At 35.2% G+C, this 22,411-nt stretch overlaps 3 protein-coding genes across 3 annotated transcripts; 1 reads left to right on the top strand and 2 right to left on the bottom strand.

The window, feature by feature from the left end:
• Positions 1 to 7,260: 7,260 nt before the first annotated feature.
• LOC113749920 (wall-associated receptor kinase-like 20) lies at positions 7,261 to 9,625 on the bottom strand. The gene has a single exon (XM_027293799.1). The coding sequence runs from the start codon at positions 9,623 to 9,625 to the stop codon at positions 7,718 to 7,720; it is 1,908 nt and encodes a 635-aa protein (XP_027149600.1). The 3' UTR covers positions 7,261 to 7,717.
• Positions 9,626 to 10,309: 684 nt separating this feature from the next.
• LOC113750013 lies at positions 10,310 to 11,439 on the bottom strand. The gene is made up of 2 exons (XM_027293915.1): positions 10,526 to 11,439; positions 10,310 to 10,375 (listed from the first exon to the last, which is right to left on the bottom strand). The coding sequence occupies exon 1, from the start codon at positions 11,288 to 11,290 to the stop codon at positions 10,745 to 10,747; it is 546 nt and encodes a 181-aa protein (XP_027149716.1). The 5' UTR covers positions 11,291 to 11,439; the 3' UTR covers positions 10,310 to 10,375; positions 10,526 to 10,744.
• A 2,962-nt stretch (positions 11,440 to 14,401) lies between these two features.
• LOC113750158 (glutathione transferase GST 23-like) lies at positions 14,402 to 17,166 on the top strand. The gene is made up of 4 exons (XM_027294106.1): positions 14,402 to 14,493; positions 14,568 to 14,785; positions 15,307 to 16,362; positions 16,578 to 17,166. Exons 3-4 carry the CDS (start codon positions 16,051 to 16,053, stop codon positions 16,923 to 16,925), a joined length of 660 nt encoding a protein of 219 aa, XP_027149907.1. The 5' UTR covers positions 14,402 to 14,493; positions 14,568 to 14,785; positions 15,307 to 16,050; the 3' UTR covers positions 16,926 to 17,166.
• Positions 17,167 to 22,411: the final 5,245 nt, after the last annotated feature.

Genomic DNA, 22,411 nt, shown 5'->3' on the forward strand with positions numbered 1-22,411 from the left:
TGTTCTACATGGTGTTGTGAATAACGAGTCTAGAATGAAAGCAGCTGAGAAGCTGTTAAGGAAAAGGAAAAATACCTGTTTTGGTCAACTTGTGCTGTTTATTGTACTGGTTCAATGTTATAAGACATTGGTAAATAGACACTGTTATAAGACATTTGATTTAATATGGATGCTATAAAAGAAACCATTGCCTGTTGAAGAAGATAAAAACTTTCATATACACTAGTGACAGGGTAGTGAATCTCATGAAGTCAGGTATACAAAAGATGGAACTCTTTAATCAAGCATTACGAAGATAAAGGACTTTTTTGAATTTGAACACGCCTGATGAAATTAAGAAATAATTTTAATATACGAAAAAATAAACATATTATCAATCAAGAACATGCCTCTACTTTTTATTAAATCAAGAACCATTTCACTAGAAAAGAAATTTGTGAAGGTTGTAGGCGAGAAACTTTAAAGATGGATTTAGGAAATAGATTTTAAAATAATGAAAAAAGAACAAAATAAGTAAGATTTAATAGGAGGAGTTTAGAAGGAGTTTGGTCCTTTGCAAAATCTCTCTTCTCATCTATCAGCTTTACATCCCAATCTTTTTCTTTTTCTTTTTTTTATCGCTGGGTATCGGTCACTCCGGACTGGTAATACCGTCTGTGCCACTATTCCCATCGCCCGAGGAGAGCGGGCCCCACCGATCCCCGAGAGTATCACCCCGAACACTCAGCCTTGGGGTCGAACCCCAGACCTGTCTCACCTGAAGAGGCTACACAAGCCAGCTGAGCTGCCCGCGGGGGGCACCTTTACATCCCAATCTCCTTGCGCTATTTCTCAGTCTTCTCTGTAGTTTGGGTCTTCTAATGGGAAGTTCGAGTTCATCAAATATATAGACCCAGTCCTTACCACCTCTGTTAGTCAGATAAGGCTACACAAAATGGTGGTCACCTTTCACTACAACTTATATTCAATCGCAGCATATTCAAGCATGGTTCGAAAGGAACCCCAAAACTATTAAAAAGGCAGATCACCAAGTATCCTAGTTTCTGCAACAAAAGACTTTATCAGCACCAAAATTGGCATCTGTCACCAACAAAGAAGAATCTGTCAGATAACGTAAACAGATTCTACAGCAACTAGACCAATCGCAATCACAAGGTCTATTTAGAATCATCAAAGAACAAACAGGCAGAAGAATCCTTGGACTCTATAGGCAGTTACGACGGAGTTCAATAAAAAGAAGATGACTGTTATGGGATTTTTGGCAAATTTCATAGAATTATACAAAAGTTGTAATATGTATTAGTAAGACCTATAGGACTTACTATTACATGTTACAAATTTTGCAGCAAGCCCTTTTCCATCAAGCAAAGTAATATACAAGAGGGGTTTTGGTATCAGAGCCAAATGGGGGTTCCACCAGGTTGGAAAGTCATCCTTGTTTGTTTTCTTGAAACAGAATAAATATGAATACTGTATTGGTTTATGTGGCTCTGAAATGAAAAAGTTTGGAACCAAACTGTCTTGTAGGTGTAGCCTGGGGGATCAAAAGGATTTGAAATGCTCGGAGTCAATTGAGATTGGTTTCTCATTTACAAGGTTTAATGACCTTAAGATTTCGGCCACGTGAATGGGTGGCACATTCCTCATTGCTATCCTTTAGGTTACTAGTGAATGATCTAAAGGAGACTGATTGGGGATCTATCAAAACTTGTTTGTAATATTCTTGTGTTTAGGTAAAGGTGGAAGGGACGAAGTTACAATTTGGAGGTAAGATTGTCCTGGCCAACAAAATAGGTCATTTTTCTTTATTTTGTTTATTGTCATTGTCTACATCTACTCTTATTTTTATCCTAACACATATTAAGGGAGTGACTTAACAGGGTTACGGAGAATAGACGAGGGTTGAATCACCATCGGATCATATGAGTGCAAGAAGTATTTATATGGATCTAAAAGAAGTCACGTTAAGTGACAACTTTTAATAAAAGATAGGACAGTGCTACAGTGCCTATAGTTATGGTAATGATGGTAGGGAAACCTACTATTACAGGTTTCTATTACCTTTAGTGACAAATCGAATTTTTTAGCGACTTTTTAAATATTATATTAAAATAATTAATATTAACTTTAGTAAGTTTTTAATTAAAACTAGTAAGTATATGCCTGAAAGATAAGTTTTAGTCAAAAATGGAAATTTTTTAACTTTAGTAAGTTTTTAATTAAAACTAGTAAGTATATGCCTGAAAGATAAGTTTTAGTCAAAAATGGAAATTTACCCTTTCAGTAATTTAATTTACTTATTATTTGACAAATGTTACTTTTGTTTAATTTAAACTTACTAATACTAAAAGTAAAAAATTGACATATTAAAGTAAGAAAATAATTGGTTTCTGAAAACGGTTTGGGTTTCCGCATCTCTCTAAAGTTGCTTCCCTTCTTTTTATTATCTTCTCACCTCACGGAAGATTGTAGAAATTTTTTCCTGGAAAAGGAAGGAGTACGATCATCATCTTATGGAACGGGATTAGCTTTTGCTAAAATTTAGAAAATTGATCAAGCGGGCTAAGCAATTCTATCATATCTTCAGGCTGAACTCTTCTGGTAGGTTTCATGCGTCAGTCTCTGTTTCTGCCTTCTACTAAGCATTGATTCTCATTTCGGTCAATCAATTGGCCTGCCTAGGCATGGAGGAAAAGCTAAATATGCTTTATAGATAGCACAGGTTCAGGAGAAAGGGTTTCCCCCCTATGCAATTATTGATGATACGGGTACACCTCTATCTAATACTATGTATCGATCGTACTTCGAATTAAGAAATTTAAAAATGCCGATTATATGCATTACTGCACATTTTTATGATAATTATTGTGTAGTGTTTTACTGAGTGATCTCATCTTTAAAGCACAATGATTTTGATGCCAGATTTCAATTTTACTGTTACAAGTAGTGTCTCCTGTTTTGCTCTGTGATTTGGAGTGAACTAATTTGTCGTCTCCAATCATCCATTGCACTTATTGCAAATCATTAGTCACTGTTTAATTAGCAAAATTTTGGTTGTCAAATCGGTTTTTAAGAGCCAGGGGGCGCACATTAATTGGATCAATATGGAGATTTCTCGGCAGCAAGTTTTCATCACATGTTAGTATAGATTTTTCTATGTAGACTGTATGCCAGAGAGTGATTGTTTTAGTTTGAACTTTCCTCCTCTTGGTGAAATCCTTAGAATCTGCAGTTTGTTTGGCTACAATTACATGACTGGTCGATACACCAGCACTTTTTTTTTTTTTATGTATCCTATCAGACAACAAGGATTCTCCCTCCAATATAGAGTTGAATCTGTGAGCCAGCTTAATCTGCATCTGCTAACCGACGATTTTGTGCCTCATTCCAGGTGTGGATTTTAAGATCAAGCTGCTCACTGTTGGTGGGAAGAAGTTGAAGCTTACAATTTGGGATACCGGTAAGCAGATCCTATCATTTATAGTTTTGCTAACTGTTTATGGCAGCTTTCCGAATTCTCTTTATGAAGTTCTTTTGTGCAAATATGATGATACACCTTTACTTTTATTTGTTTTTTTTTTCCTATCATAGGCTCAAGTGGTAAATCTCTTTGGACATAGAACTAGCTGTAATTTCACAAAATACAGCAGGACATTTTGCGCTTTACCTAGTACAAGTCAAATGTTTGTACTTTCTCTACTGTTCTCAACATGCCGTGCCATCCTAATTAACATTTTCCCCAGAAGTTGTTATTATATGTAAATCTTCTTATCTGTCAGAAGGTTTTGTCTTGCCATCGCAGCTGATCATGCAACTTCTTCCTCCTTAAGATTAGAAACTGACAATCAGTCCTACTTCACCATGATCAGACCCAATTTGGGTTTGTATTCCTCTTTTTCCTAGTGCTGCTAATGGAAATTTATTGTTGGGATCCCTGATTCATGACTTAAATTTATTTTCTTTTATTCATGGAAATTTTAAATTTATTGTTGGAAGTTACATGTGCTATTTTATTTTAAAACATATTTCAAAATAGTATTAGGAAATTTATTTGAAATAACGATAAGATGTTTTATTAATGATTAATTCTTAGTACCTTAGTTAGTAAGTACTCATAATATACTTGTATAATACATGATTATAGGTATAATTTAAAAAAATTATTTATATATTTTAAAATACTATGAAAAATAGTTTGACTTTTCACATAATCTTGTGAAATATGTAAAAAAATTTTGTCGTATTATAAGCTTTTAATCATTTTCCATTTTTGAAAAGTTTGAAAGTTCGAATAACAATAACAACAAATCTTCCTAGTTATATATAGAATATTACTTGTTTATATATCAAAATTTTTATAATTTAACACCTATGAATATAATAAGATGATAAAGTTTTAATAAATTTACATCTGAGACACAAGAAATAATAAGAGTAAAAGCCTAAACAAAATGAGAAATAATATAATAATAAAAATGACAAAATTAGTATAACAATTAATATAAGAAAATCAGTATGATCTGGATTTTTTCCCTTGGGAGATTGTTCATAAGAATAGGATCCAATAATTATAAATGAAAATCACATGCATGTATAATCTATTGTATAATTTAAATTAAATTTAGTTCACCTATAAAATGGTCCTAAAATAATTAGTACACTATGATATATGTTATTTTAACAACAAATTTTTTTTTTACTAAAAGTCTGAAATATCCATGACATATGTATGAGGGATATTTTACCATATTTGTATCTCACATCTAATCATGAAAGTTAATTTGAGAAAAACTATTTTTGACAATAGAATTATTTTGAATTTAACCAACAAGTTGAGATTTTTTAAACAATAAAAGTGAAATATTTTGGGAACTTAGTTGTTTATTTTCCCATAATTAAAAATTTAAATATGACAAATTATTCTTACATATTTTATAAGGTCATATGCAAAAAAAAAAGGTTTTCATAGTATATTTAAAATGCTTCAAACATATAACATTTATAAATGATACGTACAATTGTAAGTTTCTTTAAGTAAAATAGTAAATTTATGCCACAAACTATTAAGTTTTGATGATTAACCAAATTTACTATTCTATCAACAATATTTACTATTAATCTATAAAAACTTACTATTAATTGAACTAAGCTTACTCTCCAAAAACTAAGTTTCAGATATAGAGTAGTATTTTACTTCAAAAAAATAAAGTTAGTTCCATATTTATTCAAGTTTACTTTTTGAGACATAAAAGTTACTAATATATCGAGTTCACTTACTATTTTTTATGCAAAACTTACTAACCAAAACTTTAGGAACTATTTCATTTAGATGACCAGTACAACAGGTAATCAAATGGTCGCTAAAAGTATTTTTACCTGTTATATCAGGTAAAAATAGTTTCGTTACCATAACTATCGTTACTTTAGACTTTTCCTAAAAGATAAGTTTTGAACTCTTAAACCCCCATTTCAAAAAGACATGTGTGGCCAACTATTAGAGAGGTAGTTGGTTAACAAAATAGGGTCATTGTGCCAAAAATTTGGTTCAATTGGGTAACTAATCATGTATGTTGCTGTTTTGATATAATGGCTAGGCGGAGTGTTTGACAATGATGGTGCAATTGAAACTAATGATTGATCAATAATGGTTTGCTTTTGTCTGGGTTGAAGTAGCTATTTGTTTGGCATGGGCTGGACTTTGGACTGAAGCCTTTCTAGTGGCTTGAAATTGCCATGAAAAATAGTCCAAAGTTTCAGCCCACTGTTTAATACTTTACAAGAATAAAATGTGTGTAGTTCAGTTGGTGTTAATTTGATGTTAACTTGGTGTCATCATAAGTATATGCATAATTCTAGACTCGACTCCAAACAAATAGGGCAACTACTTTGATACCACTCAGGTGTCTAGGTTAGAGTTCAGAAAAATTACTTTGTTGTCAAAGAAGAGATTTTATCAATTGATGCATTTCTAAATTTCAAGATGATTTAATAAATAAAAATTTTCTGTAACAAGTTGATTGCAAGATAAACAAAATATGTTAAAATTTTAATTTCTAAACAAATTTTTACAAGATGGCAAGCGATATTATCCAGCTTGGAGTTTGATATTGAATACATCAAAGGAGAAGAGAATTCATTGCCAAATTTCTCAACTCAAGAATTTTAGAAACGTAATGGCAAGATAGCTTGATTGCAGGGCTAACAGACCATTGCTAAGCTATCCTAACTCCGCAAGTCCAAGGCCTACTACACCAAGAACTACACCATCATCGAGCCCAACGCCTTTTACTCTAAAGATATTTGTCCAAGGCTCCAAGCACTCACTCAAATAGCCTAAGCTCACCCATTCTACGGCCTTTTTTTTTAGTAAATTTTATATACATTGACAAGTGTATACATTATCACAGTTGAATGCACGACATATATGTAAAATTTAGATATCAAACTCAAATTTGAATTAACCACTAGGCCAATGGCTCAGTGATCACCAGGGAGGGACTTCCCTCCTTAGACTGTAGGTGAGGGTTCGAACCTCACCTGCAGCGAAAAAAATCTAAAAGTTGTGCCATAGCACTCCCTTGGTCTAGTTGGGTCTGTATATCCACTAACCCCTACAACAGCCTCTTTAGGCGCCCCCTCCCCCCTAAATTAGGATAAAATAGGTTATACAAATGTATCGTTGCTGACAAAAAAAAAAAAAAAAACTCAAATTTGAATTATGTGTTATACATCCAATGGCGAAAGTGTATACATTGTCAATATATAGAAGATTAATCCTTTTTTTTCTAATCAGAAACACCTCCACAAACACGTGATTAGACAAATATTTCTACCCCTATTCAGGCCAATACCTCTTCCTATTTACAAAATTATTTTCTTAAAGAAAGGAAGGCTTCTATTACCAAAACTAAACTAGATTATTTTTCAAAAAATTTTTGCAAAATTGATCCAAACCTACTTTCACAATGACTATTATTATACCACTGAATGCCTATTCAAGACCCGCAAATTCTATGAACAAGTTCTTTTACAGACAGAGTCCATTAAAAGAGTTGAATGGTCTCTGAAGGAATTAAGTGAAGAAAAAGTCAGCTACTACTAGATAAAATTTAAAAAATTACTCAAGATTACAAAATGGCTTGTTTTTGGGTATGGTACTTTTATCCAATTTAAGACTCCAAGGAAACCACCTGTATAAACTTAATGGCCTAGCAAAATATATTCTTCTTTGGGCCACATTTCCATACTCGATTTATCCAATTAATACCAACAATTACACATGATATTTGCCAATGGTTCTACAATTGGTAGGAGAATTTTGGAGAATTTGGGACTGAATCTGACTCTACACATTAAGGGTTCAAAGGATCTGGTGCTGTATTTGATTGATCCAAGACGGATCCTTGGACCAGATCTAAAACCGCAAATTTGAGACCTCTCAAACCACTATTCCATACCTAAGACCTTCAATTCAATACTTACTTTCCACTCAAAGTAAGCATCTGATCCCAAAGCATATCTTTTTCATGTCTTTGCATCCCACTAGTATCCATATGCAGAATCCCTTTACAGACTTCTTGAATCATGAAAACTGAAAGGGTCTTCTTGCTATACATATACCTTTTTATTCTCCTCATATCCACAGATTATCTGGATATTCAAAGATCACAGATATTCGCACTTTATTGCATTCCTTTCGAAAGATACTAAGATATATTCACACACTCATGTTAGTACAAACCTCTTCCTGATTTACCATTTCAGTGATGTATTTAAGTTCCTGAACGATGTGAGTCATGCTTGGTCTGTCCACCTTCTTTTCCTTTAAACAGGCAAGAGCAAGCTCAGAGAAGGCCCTAATACTAGACATCATTTCTACTGAAGGTTTCTCTACTAGCAATTTTTTGTCCACAACTTCCATGATGAGGCCACTATTAGCTTTCTGACTCACATAAATGGCTAAATTTACATCATCATCATCTCGTGAAAAATCAATTGCTTTCGCTGAAGTCAAAATTTCTAGGAGCACAACCCCAAAGCTATAAACATCACTTTTGTCAGTCAGCTGGTAGTTGCGGTAATACTCAGGATCTAAGTACCCTAATGTTCCTTGGGCACAAGTGGATATGTGACTCAATCCTGGGCAAGCCAATCTTGATAGCCCGAAGTCTGACACTTTAGAATTGAAGTCATCATCTAAGAGTATGTTTGTCGACTTGACATCTCTGTGGTAGATTGGAGTATATGCTGCTGAGTGCAGATAAGCCAATGCTTCAGCTGTTCCTAAAGCAATTTTTAATCTTGTTTTCCAGTCCAGAGAATGGGAGTATTTGCCATGCAGATGGTCATGGAGGGTTCCATTGGAAATGTACTCATAAATAATCAGTGGTTGTTCAGCTTCAACACAATACCCTAAAAGTTTTACTAAGTTCTTGTGATTGACTTGAGAAAGTATGCGTAGTTCATTGAGGACTTGCTCTGTGCTTTTTACGTTGCCCACCTTTGCTGATTTTATCGCAACAACAGTTCCATCTTGAAGCTCACCTTTATAAACTTCTCCAAATCCACCACTCCCCAAAATCCTGTTTTTAGAGAAACCATTTGTAGCTTTTATTACCTCTTTGAAACTGAACATCCTTGCAGATTTTCCATCATTCTCAAGCTTCAACATGTCTTCTCTTGCTTTAGCAAGCTTCGGCTGGCCAGAAAATCTGACTGACTTTCTCAAAGTAAACGTAGTTAGTGCCACAACAAAAGTTAAAAATGCAGAAATCCCAAGAGAAACTTTCAGAGCGAGACTAGAGTTTGAGGTCTTCTTGTTCGTCGTCAAGCAAGTTGCTGAGCCATGATTCCAATAATATCCTTTATTGCAAACACAACGAAGATTGCCAGATTTACCAGCTGTTGAACATGTCGAAGGCCCAGTGCAGTCAACTTGGGATTTGCAGAGGGGTTCAGCTGGGGGAGCCCATTGTAGTTCCAGTCCCTCCTCCCACTCACTTGCAGGTTTTTCAGCATCCAAGTGAAGGATGCTTCTAAATGCTTGGCAGCCCGAACTATGCAGCCTTATCTTGTATGCTGATGGCATGCCACCAGCAATAAAGGTGCAGCATGGTTTAGGACCACTTGCACACTTTGGTGCACGTTCTTCATCAACATGTTCAGAGCTCTCCAGGTACCTGTGGCAAAGACTAGATGGAGTGCAATTGAGAGGAGAGACCATGAGACGAGGTGAACAATTGAATAGGAATATAGTATTAGAAGAAGTTAGGTTAAAAGGGAGTGTCTGGTTCAACCAGAATCCCTCACTCCTTGGCATGTCTTGAGTGATGCAAGTGCCAGGCACCCAGGGTGATGGTTGCAAAACCATGCGTTGCAAAGAAGGCATAACTCTGAGGACAAGGTAAGAGCTCCCGTTGAGGGAATCAAAATAGAGTTTCTGAGAGTTTGGGTCACAACGTACATGATAATCTGAATCACCACAGGTAGGATTGGTGCTTAATGGATATGGAATTTGTAGAGAGCCACAGCTTGGGCAGGTTTTCTGGGGTGAAGAATAATGAAAGAAGTGGAGAAATAGCAGAGAGACGCACAAACTAGATAGTTTCCACTGGGTAACGCTCATGGTCATGCTGTAGGAGAATGGGAAGAGGTCAAAAACACAGCCATACAAAGAAGAAAGCAGGGGTTAGATAAAGGCTAAGCTAAAAGAATAATATGTGAAGTGAAAATGAAAAAGTTGGTGGACGAATCCATGATAACAATAATGACAACTATGGTACGGGTGGGACACACACTGTGTGTGTATATTTAAAAAAAATAAAAAATAAAAAATTAGTTAGAGAGATTTTTGGAAGGAATACAATGTTCATTAATAGATTAATTAATCAGCTAATTGACAAGTGTAATGATAGTTATGTAGTGATAATTATATAACAGTAGAAAATTTTTTAGATAAATAATAGTAAATGTTATAAGGGTTTTTTTGAAAGAAAAAATGTTAACACTTTTTTATTAGCATCAAACTCCTACATACGTTTTATTATATAATACGATATTACCGTCACGAGTTACTGGATTCTTAAATCAAAAAAAAATAAAAAATTGAGAATCATAAAAGGAAAAATTGTGTGTTTAGACAAGAGATTATTTGCTCAAATATATTTGCTTACGTCACCATTACAATTTTTAATACATTTTTTTATTTTTTTAATTATCTTTTTATCTCACATACATCACATCAGAAAAAATGCTACAGTAAAAATATCTCAAACAATTTACAATTCAAACACAATTGTACTTAATAAAGCTTGCCATATATGTTCTATAACTTCAGTTACATTCATATACATTACAAACAACCCAAAATAGAAAACTTCGGCTTTGTTTGGATTGCCGGTTTTCGTCGAAAAATTACGTCGTTTTCCGTGATCACATTTCCCTATTACCTTTTTTCCTCACATACATCAAATCGCTACAGTATTTTTTCCATGAAAAATCACGGAAAATGCAATCCAAACACAACCTTCATCTCAACTCAAAAGCATGAAAAAACCTCAAATTTGCTTTCATAAATGCCTTTAAGGAATCCAGTCCAACGCAAAAAAGTCAAGTAATGTTGACCTTTATATACACGTAAAGTTAAACTACACGTCAAGAAACCAAATGGTCCTGCAAAACAGAACAAATGCCATCACCTGTTTTACACTTTTACTAATTCCAATTCCACACCCCCCAAAAAAAATTACGTAGAAGGGCTTTTACTACCAAAATATTCTACATCGGCCTCTAAAATCTCTTCCTCTTCGTCATCATCATCGTCCCCGTACAAAGATCTGGCAACAAGCATCAGCTGATCTTCAAGATACCTCTGCAACAGCCTCTCTCCGTTTCCTCCATCTTCCCCCCGGATCTTCCCATCTCCGGCGCAACCCTCCTCAGCAGCCGGGCTGCTCTTCCTCCTCCTCCTCCAACACCCCCAGCGGCTGAGGTGGAAGAACAGCTCCAAAGCACAAAGAAACGGAAACGTGGCACAAATCAAAGGAAGAAGCAACGGGGAGAAAAGGGCTAGAATTAAATACTTAACAAAAGCACTAGCGTTATTACTAGAACCAAATAGCCAAGATGCTAAAAACATCTTGCAAGAAGAAAGTGGTGGGACGTCTTCGTATTCATCTGGGATTCGAATGGGTAGCAGATTCTCTTGATTGCTCTGTTTCTTGTGGTTCTGGCACTTAGGGTGGCCGTTGAGGTTGAAATAGGAACAGAATACCTTGCACAAGCCCCACATGATAGATGATGACTTGTGGAGCTGTGCTTAATTAGTACGGCATCATTGATAGTTAACGTGTCTCTGTTTCTTGTATTCCCTTTTTTGTTTTGGCGAACAGAGATGAAATGTGTTGAATTGAGTGACAGTCACGACTTTTTATTTACAGTGCGGAATGTTGGGATGAGTCAGGTTGAGGTGACAGCCATTCTGGTGTGTGACTGTGTGTTGTTGAGGCATGTGGAAGGCTGGAAGGAAGGGATTAGGATGGGAAGGGTGGTTGGTCGGTTAGACATGTTCCCAAATTTAAAGGTGATTTCATGATATGTACTTCACCAATTATACTTCAATTTTTCAAAAGATTTTAAAATTTGAGTAAGGATAATGACATACTTTTTGAATTATATACTAAATAAGAGTGATGTATAGCATAATAAATGTAGATATATGCATATTTTAGGTAATAAGGTGATAAAATTTTAATAAATGTAATGTCTCATACATAAAAATAAATTTAAAATTGGTACAAATGTAGCATTGTCTTTGAAAATTATAGCAAATTTATCCGTACTTTTAGTTCCATAACTTTCAAATATGTTCATACTATTCATATACGAACTTATATACTTAATTCTATCGAATACTTATTTTTATAGCGAACCTTTTATCGTACTTTTGAGAAAAAATTCATATAATATACGTATGTTTAATATTTTGTATTATATTCATCCCATAATTTACTAACTATGGTGCCAAATTGGGAATTAGAATTTTAAATTTAAAATCAGGTTTCATGATATCACATTATACCCTAATTTGGATTTTTTTTTTATTATCATCAGAGGAGGGGTATTTTCTGAACTAGGTTATAAGGCATCTAGACTTCTGTGGTTCCTCTTAGTATCTTCATCAAATTTAGGAGAGAATTTTATAAGTTAACTAGTTCTAGATAACTGATTGCTAGTCACTACTGTTGAGATTTTGTGTTTAGGATATAGTATCAGAGATATTTACGCCTTGTTTGGATTGCTTGTTTTCGTCGGAAAATATTGTCGTTTTCCGTGATCATATTTCCCTATCACCATTTTCCCTCACATATATCAAATCGCTACAGTAATTTTTCCATGAAAAATGACGAAAAATGCAATCCAAACACAACCTTAGTACTGCGTACTTCTGTACTTACTAACGATAAACTATTACTCATTTCTAAATTTTACTCAAATTCCAAGGAATTCTGCTTCAAAATGAATTTAACCAAATATTCCACACACAAAAGCTTTCCAAGGCCTTTTTGTGTACCCCTCTTTGGAGGCAGTTTTCCAAGGCCATATAATTTATGTCCAAAAGTGAAGATAAAAGACACAAAACATGGACATAAATAGCTCGGGTTAGACACCGGCTAAAATACTTGAATTTTGAGGTTGAGCTCAAAATTCTAAAACTCAACCTCTGTAATTTGGGCATTGGACATTTGAAAATCGGATCCATTCAAGTGTGAGCCGAATTCTAGAGGTTGAGCTGATTGTATTTTGAAACTTAATCTTGAGACAGCTTAGATGAACTCCATCAAGTCTATACCTATATCGGGTTCAACAGAGGTTAATGTAATAATTATAAACAAGAGATACAAAAAACATTTCATAACAATAAATATTAAAAAATAAAAGATATACATTCAAAAACCCAATTATGTTTGACAGTTTTCTAACGACTCCGATGTAAGCGACAACTCAAAGTCAAACTCATTAAATTATTCGAGCTACTTGTAAGAGGTTTGACCAAGCAAACTCTTACCAGGATTAAAGCTCAATTAGTTTCCACTCCACTTAGGTTCTCCACAGGTATGTTTTCTCAAAATAGTACAGATATGACAAATTCAAATATCAACTATTGACCTTATCAAAAAAATTAAGGACTTGTTTGGATTGCTGCTTGTCGCAGAAAAATTGAAATGCTAGTTTTCGCAAAAAAAAAAAAAAAAAGTTACCTCGATGCATTTTTTAATTTTTTTTTTTGTTAAGTCAAATCAAATTATTTGGACTGCATCCTTGATAGGCCAAAATTAATATTTCAAGTTGGATTTGAAGGCTAAAACCATAGTTATTAAACCCGGCCCGGCCCGGCGATCGAACCGGTCAAACCGGTGGACCGGTCATTAGACCGGGCCGGGTTTGGAATCAGATCGTTTGTGCAAAGAGACCGTTGACTTAGTCAACGACCCGGCGGTCGAACCGGATTAAACCGAAAACCCGGCCGGTTTTGTCACTAACCGGATTTTGTGGAAAAATTATATTGCTATTGTTGGAACTCGAACTTCGGACCTCTGCCCCAACACTACCACCTGCTTACCACCAAACTACTTCCAAATATGTTGATATAGTAGCTTTATTATGATATATAAATGGTTTTTCAATTCTATCTTTTTTTCTCTAAAACAAATTTATTTGGAATCTTTTAATAAAAATTTATTACCCTCCAAACTCTATAAGTTATAAAATGGATTCCAAAAATAACATATTACATGATTCATTTAAAGACAAATATTATTTTTAATAATTTTTTACACTTAAAATTCATAAATAAGCTAGATAATTACACTAAATATAGATAAAATTTTACACTTGAAGTTTGGTATATTAATAAATAACTTTATATTTGATTGATTCTTATATGAATTAATTATTTTATAACAAATTAAATTAAATGAGCTTTTGTTATGGCATTATTTATTACAATTTATATCATATATCTTATATAAATAATTATGAAATATAATATTTAAATATATGTAGTTACCCACCGGTTCAACCAGTAACACGTTGACCCACCTCCTTCGCCGGATTCCTTCCCGGGTTGAGTTTAATAACTATGGCTAAAACTCAATTTATGTAACGATCCATAATAAGGCAAATTTTACCTCACTTAAAAAATACTAATAATAACTACGTCCTAATGCTCTCACACATGGGTCACATGGTCCCGCTTTAGAGTCAAAAGGACGAGAGCCGCCGCACTTCAAGCTAAGTGTGCTGAGCTGACCGGCTGAGCCAGAGCCCCACATGACTGAACTCTATCGCCTATGTCAACCGGAACAGATATTGCCGATGCCGACGCCGGGATTCCGCTGCTCAACGACGTCGTTGATGGCTCAGTCGACTATAAGGGTCCTCCAGTCTACCGATCCCAATCCGGTGGATGGAAACCCGCTTCATTTATCATATGTAAGTTTCAACTCCCAAATCCCAATTCTCTTACTACTAGCAAATTTGATGTTAATTTCATCAATTTAATACAGGCGTTGAGATGTCTGGGAGATTTACGTATTACTGGATAAATTCGGATTTAATAAATTACCTGACCGGACACTTGGGCCAGTCCACTGCCACCGCCGCCGAGAATGTCAACGCCTGGTTTGGAATGGGGTCGCTTTTGCCCCTTTTGGGTGCCTTTCTTGCTGACTCGTTTCCGGGCTGATATCGTACTTTCATTCTTGCTTCATTGCTCTACATTTTGGTTAGTAAATAGCATACCCACCACCCCCTTTCCTTCCTAGATTTGATTATGTTTTACTGTGATTTATGTTGTTGTTATTATCTAATTTTTGAGAGCATAGTTTAATTGGCCTGGGCAGATCACCCTTCGTTCTCGAATTTTTTTGGTTTTATAGACGTTATGTCAAATGTTGTCACATTTTACTGGAATGAACTTTGGTCTGGAACCCAGAAAGTTTTGATAGATAAGATAGCTCCCTTGACTTTCTTTGAGGTATTTTGTCTAATTTGCAATGGCTGTTTGATTTGTTTTTGTGTTTTTATCATTCTTTCTTGTGTATATGATAGTAAATGATTATTATTTTGGACTGATAACAGGGACTTAGTTTCTTGTCCCTTTTGGCTGTGCTCCATTCTGACTGTAACAGTCCTGCTAGTGTCATTAAATGTTTTCCTCCCTTGACTTTCTTTTCCTCTGCGGTTGCCAATCTATCTTATTTTAACTAACTTGAGTTGGTGTACTACATGTTTGCAATTTCACAGAAGCATTTCTTGTTCTACGGGTTCATTGATTTTCGCAATCTTTCAGTTGTTTGGGCTTCACAATAGAGAGGGCAAAGATGACCTCTCCACTCTGTTACAGTTATGGGTTAGAGATTAATATTGTTTTCCTGTAATTCAAATCCATTGTCTTGAAATCTGCTTTTAAGACATCATTGAATCAGGCAAACAGATGGGCCAAACGTGGGCCAATGCAGGGGCATTGTTTGAATTTCCTTCCTTTTTCTTGGTTTTGTTGGTCCGTGATTCGTCATTGAACCCTGTTTTGTCTTTTTGCAACTCAATCTTACCATTTTTATCGACTCATGCACCTGTGGAAATCAATTTTGGCATTGCTAATTGTGATAATTGAACAAACATGGCTTTACATATCTGCTTCAAAGTCCTGTTTGAAATGCCCCTCACCTGCTTAATCAAATCATCTTTACACATTTGTCTTTAGAACTTTCCAATGACTGTATAAACAAAGATTATCTTTTGGCTGTGAAGACGTAAAAGAGGGCTTGCAGGAGCTTTTTCTTTACCCTCGTCTTTGTTGACTACGTTAGGACGCCATTGCTGACTGAGCTATTAAAAGGCTGGCAGGATTAGAAATATTGCAAGAAAAGCAATCATTTATTATAATATTACAAACAGCTTGACCGTTAAATGCATTATTATTAGTCTATCACTGCTCCTATAAAGAAGAAAAACTAAGCCTGGCACCCCATTCCCCTAGAAGATCAAATGGATAAAGAAGTGAAGCTTCATGGCTTTTGGTCAAGCCCCTTTGTTTATTGGGTGGTATGGGCGCTGAAATTGAAGGGCATCGAGTATGATTACATAGAAGAAGACCTGCCTAACAAGAGTGAATTGCTGTTACGTTACAATCCAGTTTACAAGAAAGTTCCCGTGCTGGTTCATGCTGGAAAACCCATTTCTGAGTCCCCTGTAATCCTTGAATATATTGAGGAGGTGTGGCCGCATAACCCACTGCTGCCAAAAGATCCCTATGAGAGATCTGTAGCTCGGTTTTGGATAAATTTTGCAACAGACAAGGTAATCTCATCCTCGCAAAACTCCTAGATAGCCTTTTATCTTCTGGCTTTTCAAGCAAGCAGGTTTTAATAGGATTACATTGTAGAAAACATTGAATTGGATATCTTTGGGGTAAGCTCTTATTTCAAAAAAAAGCATCATGTTAATCTTTACTTAAAATAATACTATTAGTTTAACTAACTTCTGATGATTAGAAAAAAATTATCATGGTTTAGGTACGTAGTGCTCTGGTATCCTTCTTCTGGGCAAGAGAAGATGACAAGAAAGAGGCAGCAGAACAAATGTTTGACTATCTGAAAATTAGCGAAGAGCAAGCTCTCGGCGACAAGAAGTTTTTTGGTGGCAACTCGATCAATATGGTGGACTTGATATTTGCCTTGTTTACCTGTTGGATTCAAACCATGCAACAGGTGGTGGGGATCAAGGTTTTGGAACCGAGTCGTTTACCACGCTTGCATGCATGGGTCAACAATTTCAAGGAAGAGCCCATCATCAAAGAAAATCTTCCTGACACTGAGAGAATGTTGGAGCATTATACGAGGATAAGGTCAAATCCTAATTAGTATCACGGGATGGTATCCTTATTAGCTGGTGGGGATATTGAACTTCTTCCAACATTACTAAAATTTACCGATATGTCTATTGAAATTTCACTTAGAAAAATTAGTCTATGTGGTTCACAGAGTTACTTTGTAAGAATAAAGTGTTTTCCACGTCTTCAGGTTGCAGAATTTAGAAGTCTTGGATTCAAATCCCCGTCTTGTTCTCTACTTTTTAAATCCTACCCTGCAAGAAAAAAAAATTACTCGAATTTATGTTTAAATTTTAATTTTAGGTGTTAAATCCATGTTAAATGGATTTTGCTAATATCCATGTTAAATGGATTTTGCTAATATATTAGCAAGTACCTTTTTAATTATGCATGACAATCTTCACCGATCTTACTCATTCAATGGCATATTTTGTTCTCCATTTACTTTTATTTTCCAAATCAGAATTATGAGCGCAAATTACTGTTGTAAAAGGCGGCCTGAACAATGCTAACACTTGAACACTTGAGTCGTGCTTGAAAGCACTGTCCTAAGAAACTATTTCAGGGGTATTGAAATGTTTCCCCAGGATTAAACAAGCCTTCCTCTTCTATCAAGAGGGAATTTGAACCAGCTAATTTTTAGTCCAGCAATTAGCGAGAGAGGGAGTAGAGAGAGCAGAGAGTAGAAGTTGAGAATTACAATGTGTGTGTCATCCGAATGAATCTGCCCAAGGCCTCTATGTATAGCCTCTGTAATGGTTTTAAACGTTAGTAAAGAATCTCTTTGTTTGTTTAGAAAATCAGGACACGTGCAATTTCAAAGCCTTTTGAAATCGTCAAACAAACTTCAAGGAACAAGCTTTAAATGTCAGAGCCTTCGGTTTGTTTGTTTGATCGAAAGTTGTGGGATAACATAATGCTCCACGTTTCCGTTTAAACCCATGTGCCTGCCAACAACTTTTCCTATCTGATAGAAACAATCTGATAGAGTTTGAAATTGTCAAAGCATGACCATGGGTTTTAAAATAACACGTGTAGTAACAAATCTTTTGAAATATACAACAATCTCCCACCTATTTCAAAAGATTTTTATATAGAATAATGAAAAGAAAATATGCTGGACTTGTTTGGATTCAATGTAATTAATTTGGTGTCTTTTGGACTATGAACCAAATTTAGATTGATAAAACATGTCTTACAGAATTATTGGTGAAATATGAATTTCTATGAACCAATAACTCTTATTGTATGACAGAAATTCTATCAATCACATTGTAACCCATAATTTGCTGTTCAATGCGATGTCGCGCTTTTTAGGCCGTGCGCCTGCCTGGTTGTTCATGAGAGCTCTAAAGATTCGGCCAAAAAATCTTATAGGAGCGGCCCCACTCCACTCACATATAGGTGAATTTATCAAGTGTATACTGCCCTAAATACACCTCCCTAAAGGGATATAAACTTATTAAGAGTATTAAACTCAGCCTCACAATTACTGGCAGTCAAAGCACTTAATTTTGAAGGGACTTAAATTTCAAGTGCTTTTACAGTCAATATCGACTTGTTATTACCCATATGAACCTATTTCATGGGATCACCAGTCACATAGGTTGGGTTACCATCTCTATTGACAACTGTTGGCCTAAGTCCCATCTCCCTTGTAGTTTGAAGAATTAATTTTCTTCCTACAGGTTTAGTCAGAAGATCGGCCAAATTCAACTCTGATTTCACAAAATCAATGGAAATAATTCCATCTCTAAGCAGCTGCTTTACGACATCATGTCTCAATCTCATGTGTCGACTTTTACAATTATACGATTTATTTTTAGCTATGGCAATCGCTGCTTGACAGTCACAATGTATGGACATAGGAGGCAACAAATCCTTAGTTGAAGAAATATTAGCTAAGAAATTTCTCAACCACTCGGCCTCAGTCCCTGTCAGTTCCAGAGCTACAAACTCTGACTCCATTGTTGATCTAGCAATGATTGTCTGTCTAGCAGATTTCCATGCTATTGCACCACCACCAAGGGTGAACACATAACCACTAGTGGATTTCGTATCATTTGAATCAGAGATCCAATTAGCATCACTGTAACCCTCTAATACAGTGGGAAATCCACTATACAGGATACCAAAATTCATGGTACCTCTCAAATATTTCATTAGTCTGACTAATGCAAACCAATGCTCACGGTTGGGATTATGAGTATATCTACTCAGTCGACATACAGCATAAGCTATATCAGGTCTAGTGAAATTCATCAGATGCATCAGACTCCCAATAATCTGAGCATATTTAGACTGAGCAATTGGGTCACCATTATTTTTCTTTAATTGAGTGTTAGCATCATAAGGAGTACTCACAGGTGTCACATCATAATTTTCAAACTTCCTAAGAAGTCTCTCTGTATAATGTTCTTGTGACAACATTATACCATCACCTTTCCTTATGATTTTAACACCCAATATTATTTTGGCTTCACCCAAATCTTTCATATCAAAATTAGAAGACAAAAAATATTTAGTACTATTTACAATATCTAGACTAGTACCAAATATAAGCATGTCATCCACATATAAACTGATTATCACATATTGATCATTTATAATTTTGACATATACACATTTATCCACTTCTACAGACGAAAATCCATCTTTCATCAATACTTGATCAAATTTCTCATGCCACTGTTTAGGAGCTTGTTTTAGGCCATAAAGAGATTTAATTAATTTACAAACTTTATTTTCTTGTCCAGAACAATACATCCCTCAGGTTGAAACATATAAATTTCTTCTTCTAAATCACCATTTAAAAAGCTGTTTTGACATCCATTTGATGAATAACAAGTTTATGGATAGAAGCTAAAGCAAATAAGACTCGAATAGACGCAATTCTAGTTACTGGTGCAAATGTATCAAAATAATCAATATTTTGTTTTTGAGAAAATCCTTTTGCTACTAAACGAGCTTTGTACTTTTCTATAGAGCCATCAGAGTTATATTTTCTTTTAAAAATCCATTTGCACCCAATAGGTTTTGCACCAGGGTAAGTCTACCAAAATCCAAGTTTTATTTGTCAAGATAGAATCAATTTCAGATTTAATTGCTTCTTTCCAAAATTTACACTCAGGAGAAGAAATAGCATCGGAGTATGTTAAAGGATCATTATCAACAAGAAAGGTTTGGAAATCATTTCCAAATGAAAATTCTTTTCTTGGCCTTTTGCTCCTTCTTAATTCCTCAATTGGAATAATTTCCTTATTTATTTCAACAGGTGCATGAGAAATTTTACTAAATAGTGGAAAAATATGTTCAAAAAATTCAGCATTCTTTGTCTCAATAATTGTATTACAATCAAGTATATCACTTCTTAACACAAGAAATCTATATGCAGCACTATGTTCAGCATATCCAATAAACATACAATCAGAAGTTTTAGAACCTATTTTCCTTTTCTTAGGTTCAGGCAACAAGACTTTAGCAAGACACCCCCAAACTTTTAAATATTTCAAATTTGGTTTATAATTTTTCCATAACTCATAAGGTGTTTTGCCAGTCTTTTTATGTGGGATTCTATTTTGTAAGTGACATGCAGATAATATAGCTTCTCCCCATAAATTATCTGGAGCATGAGAACTAATTAACATAGAGTTCATCATTTCTTTTAACGTTCTATTTCTCCTTTCAGCTACTCCATTAGATTCTGGTGAATAAGGTGGAGTTATTTCATGTATTATACCTTCCTGTTCACAAAGGTTATCTAAAGTTAAGTATTCTCCACCCCTATCTGATCTAATTCTTTTTATCCTTTTATTAAGTTGATTTTCTACTTCAGACTTATAGGATAAAAAGGCATTATAAGTATCATCTTTATTTCTAAGTAAATAAACTTTGGTATATCTAGAATAGTCATCTATAAAGGTGACATAATACCTTTTCCCACCTCTAGTCATTGTTTGTTTTAAATCACCTAAATCAGTATGAATTAAATTTAATAATTCAGTTTCTCTATGGACAGTTATACAACTTTTTTTTTGTTATTTTAGCTTCTGCACATATTTCACATTTGTCCATATTATCATTAATACCAGAAATTAGGCCACATGATTGCATTTTCTTTATATAACCAATATTAACATGTCCTAATCTAGCATGCCATAAAGAAATGGAATCAACAATATAAGCAGAAGAAGATGCATTTTCATTGATCACATTGGAAATATTAAGTACAAAAAGTCCCTGATTACAATAGCCCTTGCCCACAAATACATTATTTTTGGTCATTATAATCTTTCCAGATTCAAATGACACTTTCACTCCAACTTTTCCTAGCAATGCTACGGAAACCAGATTTGCCCGAATGTTGGGCACATGCAGCACATCATTGAGGGCCAAAGTTTTTCCTGAAGTGAGTTTCAAGAATACTTTGCCCTTACCCAGAACATTAGCCGTTCGTGAGTCACCAAGGTAGACCACTTCTTCATCATCCCCTATAGGAGTATAGGAGGAAAATGCTTCTCGATTCGCACATATGTGCCGAGTAGCCCCAGAGTCTACCACCCACTCTTTGACATTGGCTGCAATGTTCACTTGAGAGATGACAGCAGCAATTATATCATCTCCTTCGGTTAAGTGCACCTTAGGAGGATTACCATTTGCTCTGTCACCTTTATTAAGTCTGCATTGGACTGCATAGTGTCCTGGTTTTCCACAATAAAAGCAATTGCCTTTCTTCTTCTTAAAGTTGGGATTGTTAGGCTTGAAATTAAAATTTTTGGGCTTGTAATTCTGGGATTTATTGGCGTACCTTTTATTATTGCTTTGCACCAGATTGGCTTTGAAAGCCATCTCCTTTGCCTTGGTAGCTCTTAACTCCCTTTTGTTTGAATCCTCAATGAGGATGTGCTTCACGAGCTTATCCATGGTATAATTTTTCTCCTTGTGTTTCAAGTTGTTTTTATAGTCAGCCCATGATTCAGGTAGCTTTTCAATCAGCATGCCTGCAGCGAATTTCTCAGGAAGATTGATGTCTTCATTTTTCAAGTCCTCTAGCAGCATTTGATATTCGGTGATTTGAATTTTCATCTCCTTGTCATCGGTCATTTGCCATTGGTTGTATTTTCCTACGACGAATTTTTGCTTGGTTGCATCTTCGGCAGTAAACTTTGTTACCAAGGCTTCCCAAATTGCCTTGGCTTCTTTGCTGCTACAGTAGACGTCAAATAATTCATTAGAAAGTGTTTGAAGGATAGTGTGTCGACATACCTTATTGGCATATTGCCATGTTTCTTGAGTCTTGGCATCCGTAGTTGCAGAAGGTTGAGATTCAGTGAGCGCATAAGCTACTCCATGGATGTCAAGTAGAGAGTACACACGTTCTTGCCATCTTTTAAAATTTTCATTGGCGAAAATTTCAATTTTGGATACATCCGGAAAGGGCTTGGCGAATGGTAGTGCCACTGCAACAGTTGCTGATGAAGGCTGTGGGGTGCTAACATTGTCAGATGCCATAGTTTC

The sequence above is a fragment of the Coffea eugenioides genome, chromosome 10 (assembly GCF_003713205.1).
Source record: "Coffea eugenioides isolate CCC68of chromosome 10, Ceug_1.0, whole genome shotgun sequence".
Lineage (NCBI taxonomy): Eukaryota > Viridiplantae > Streptophyta > Magnoliopsida > Gentianales > Rubiaceae > Coffea > Coffea eugenioides.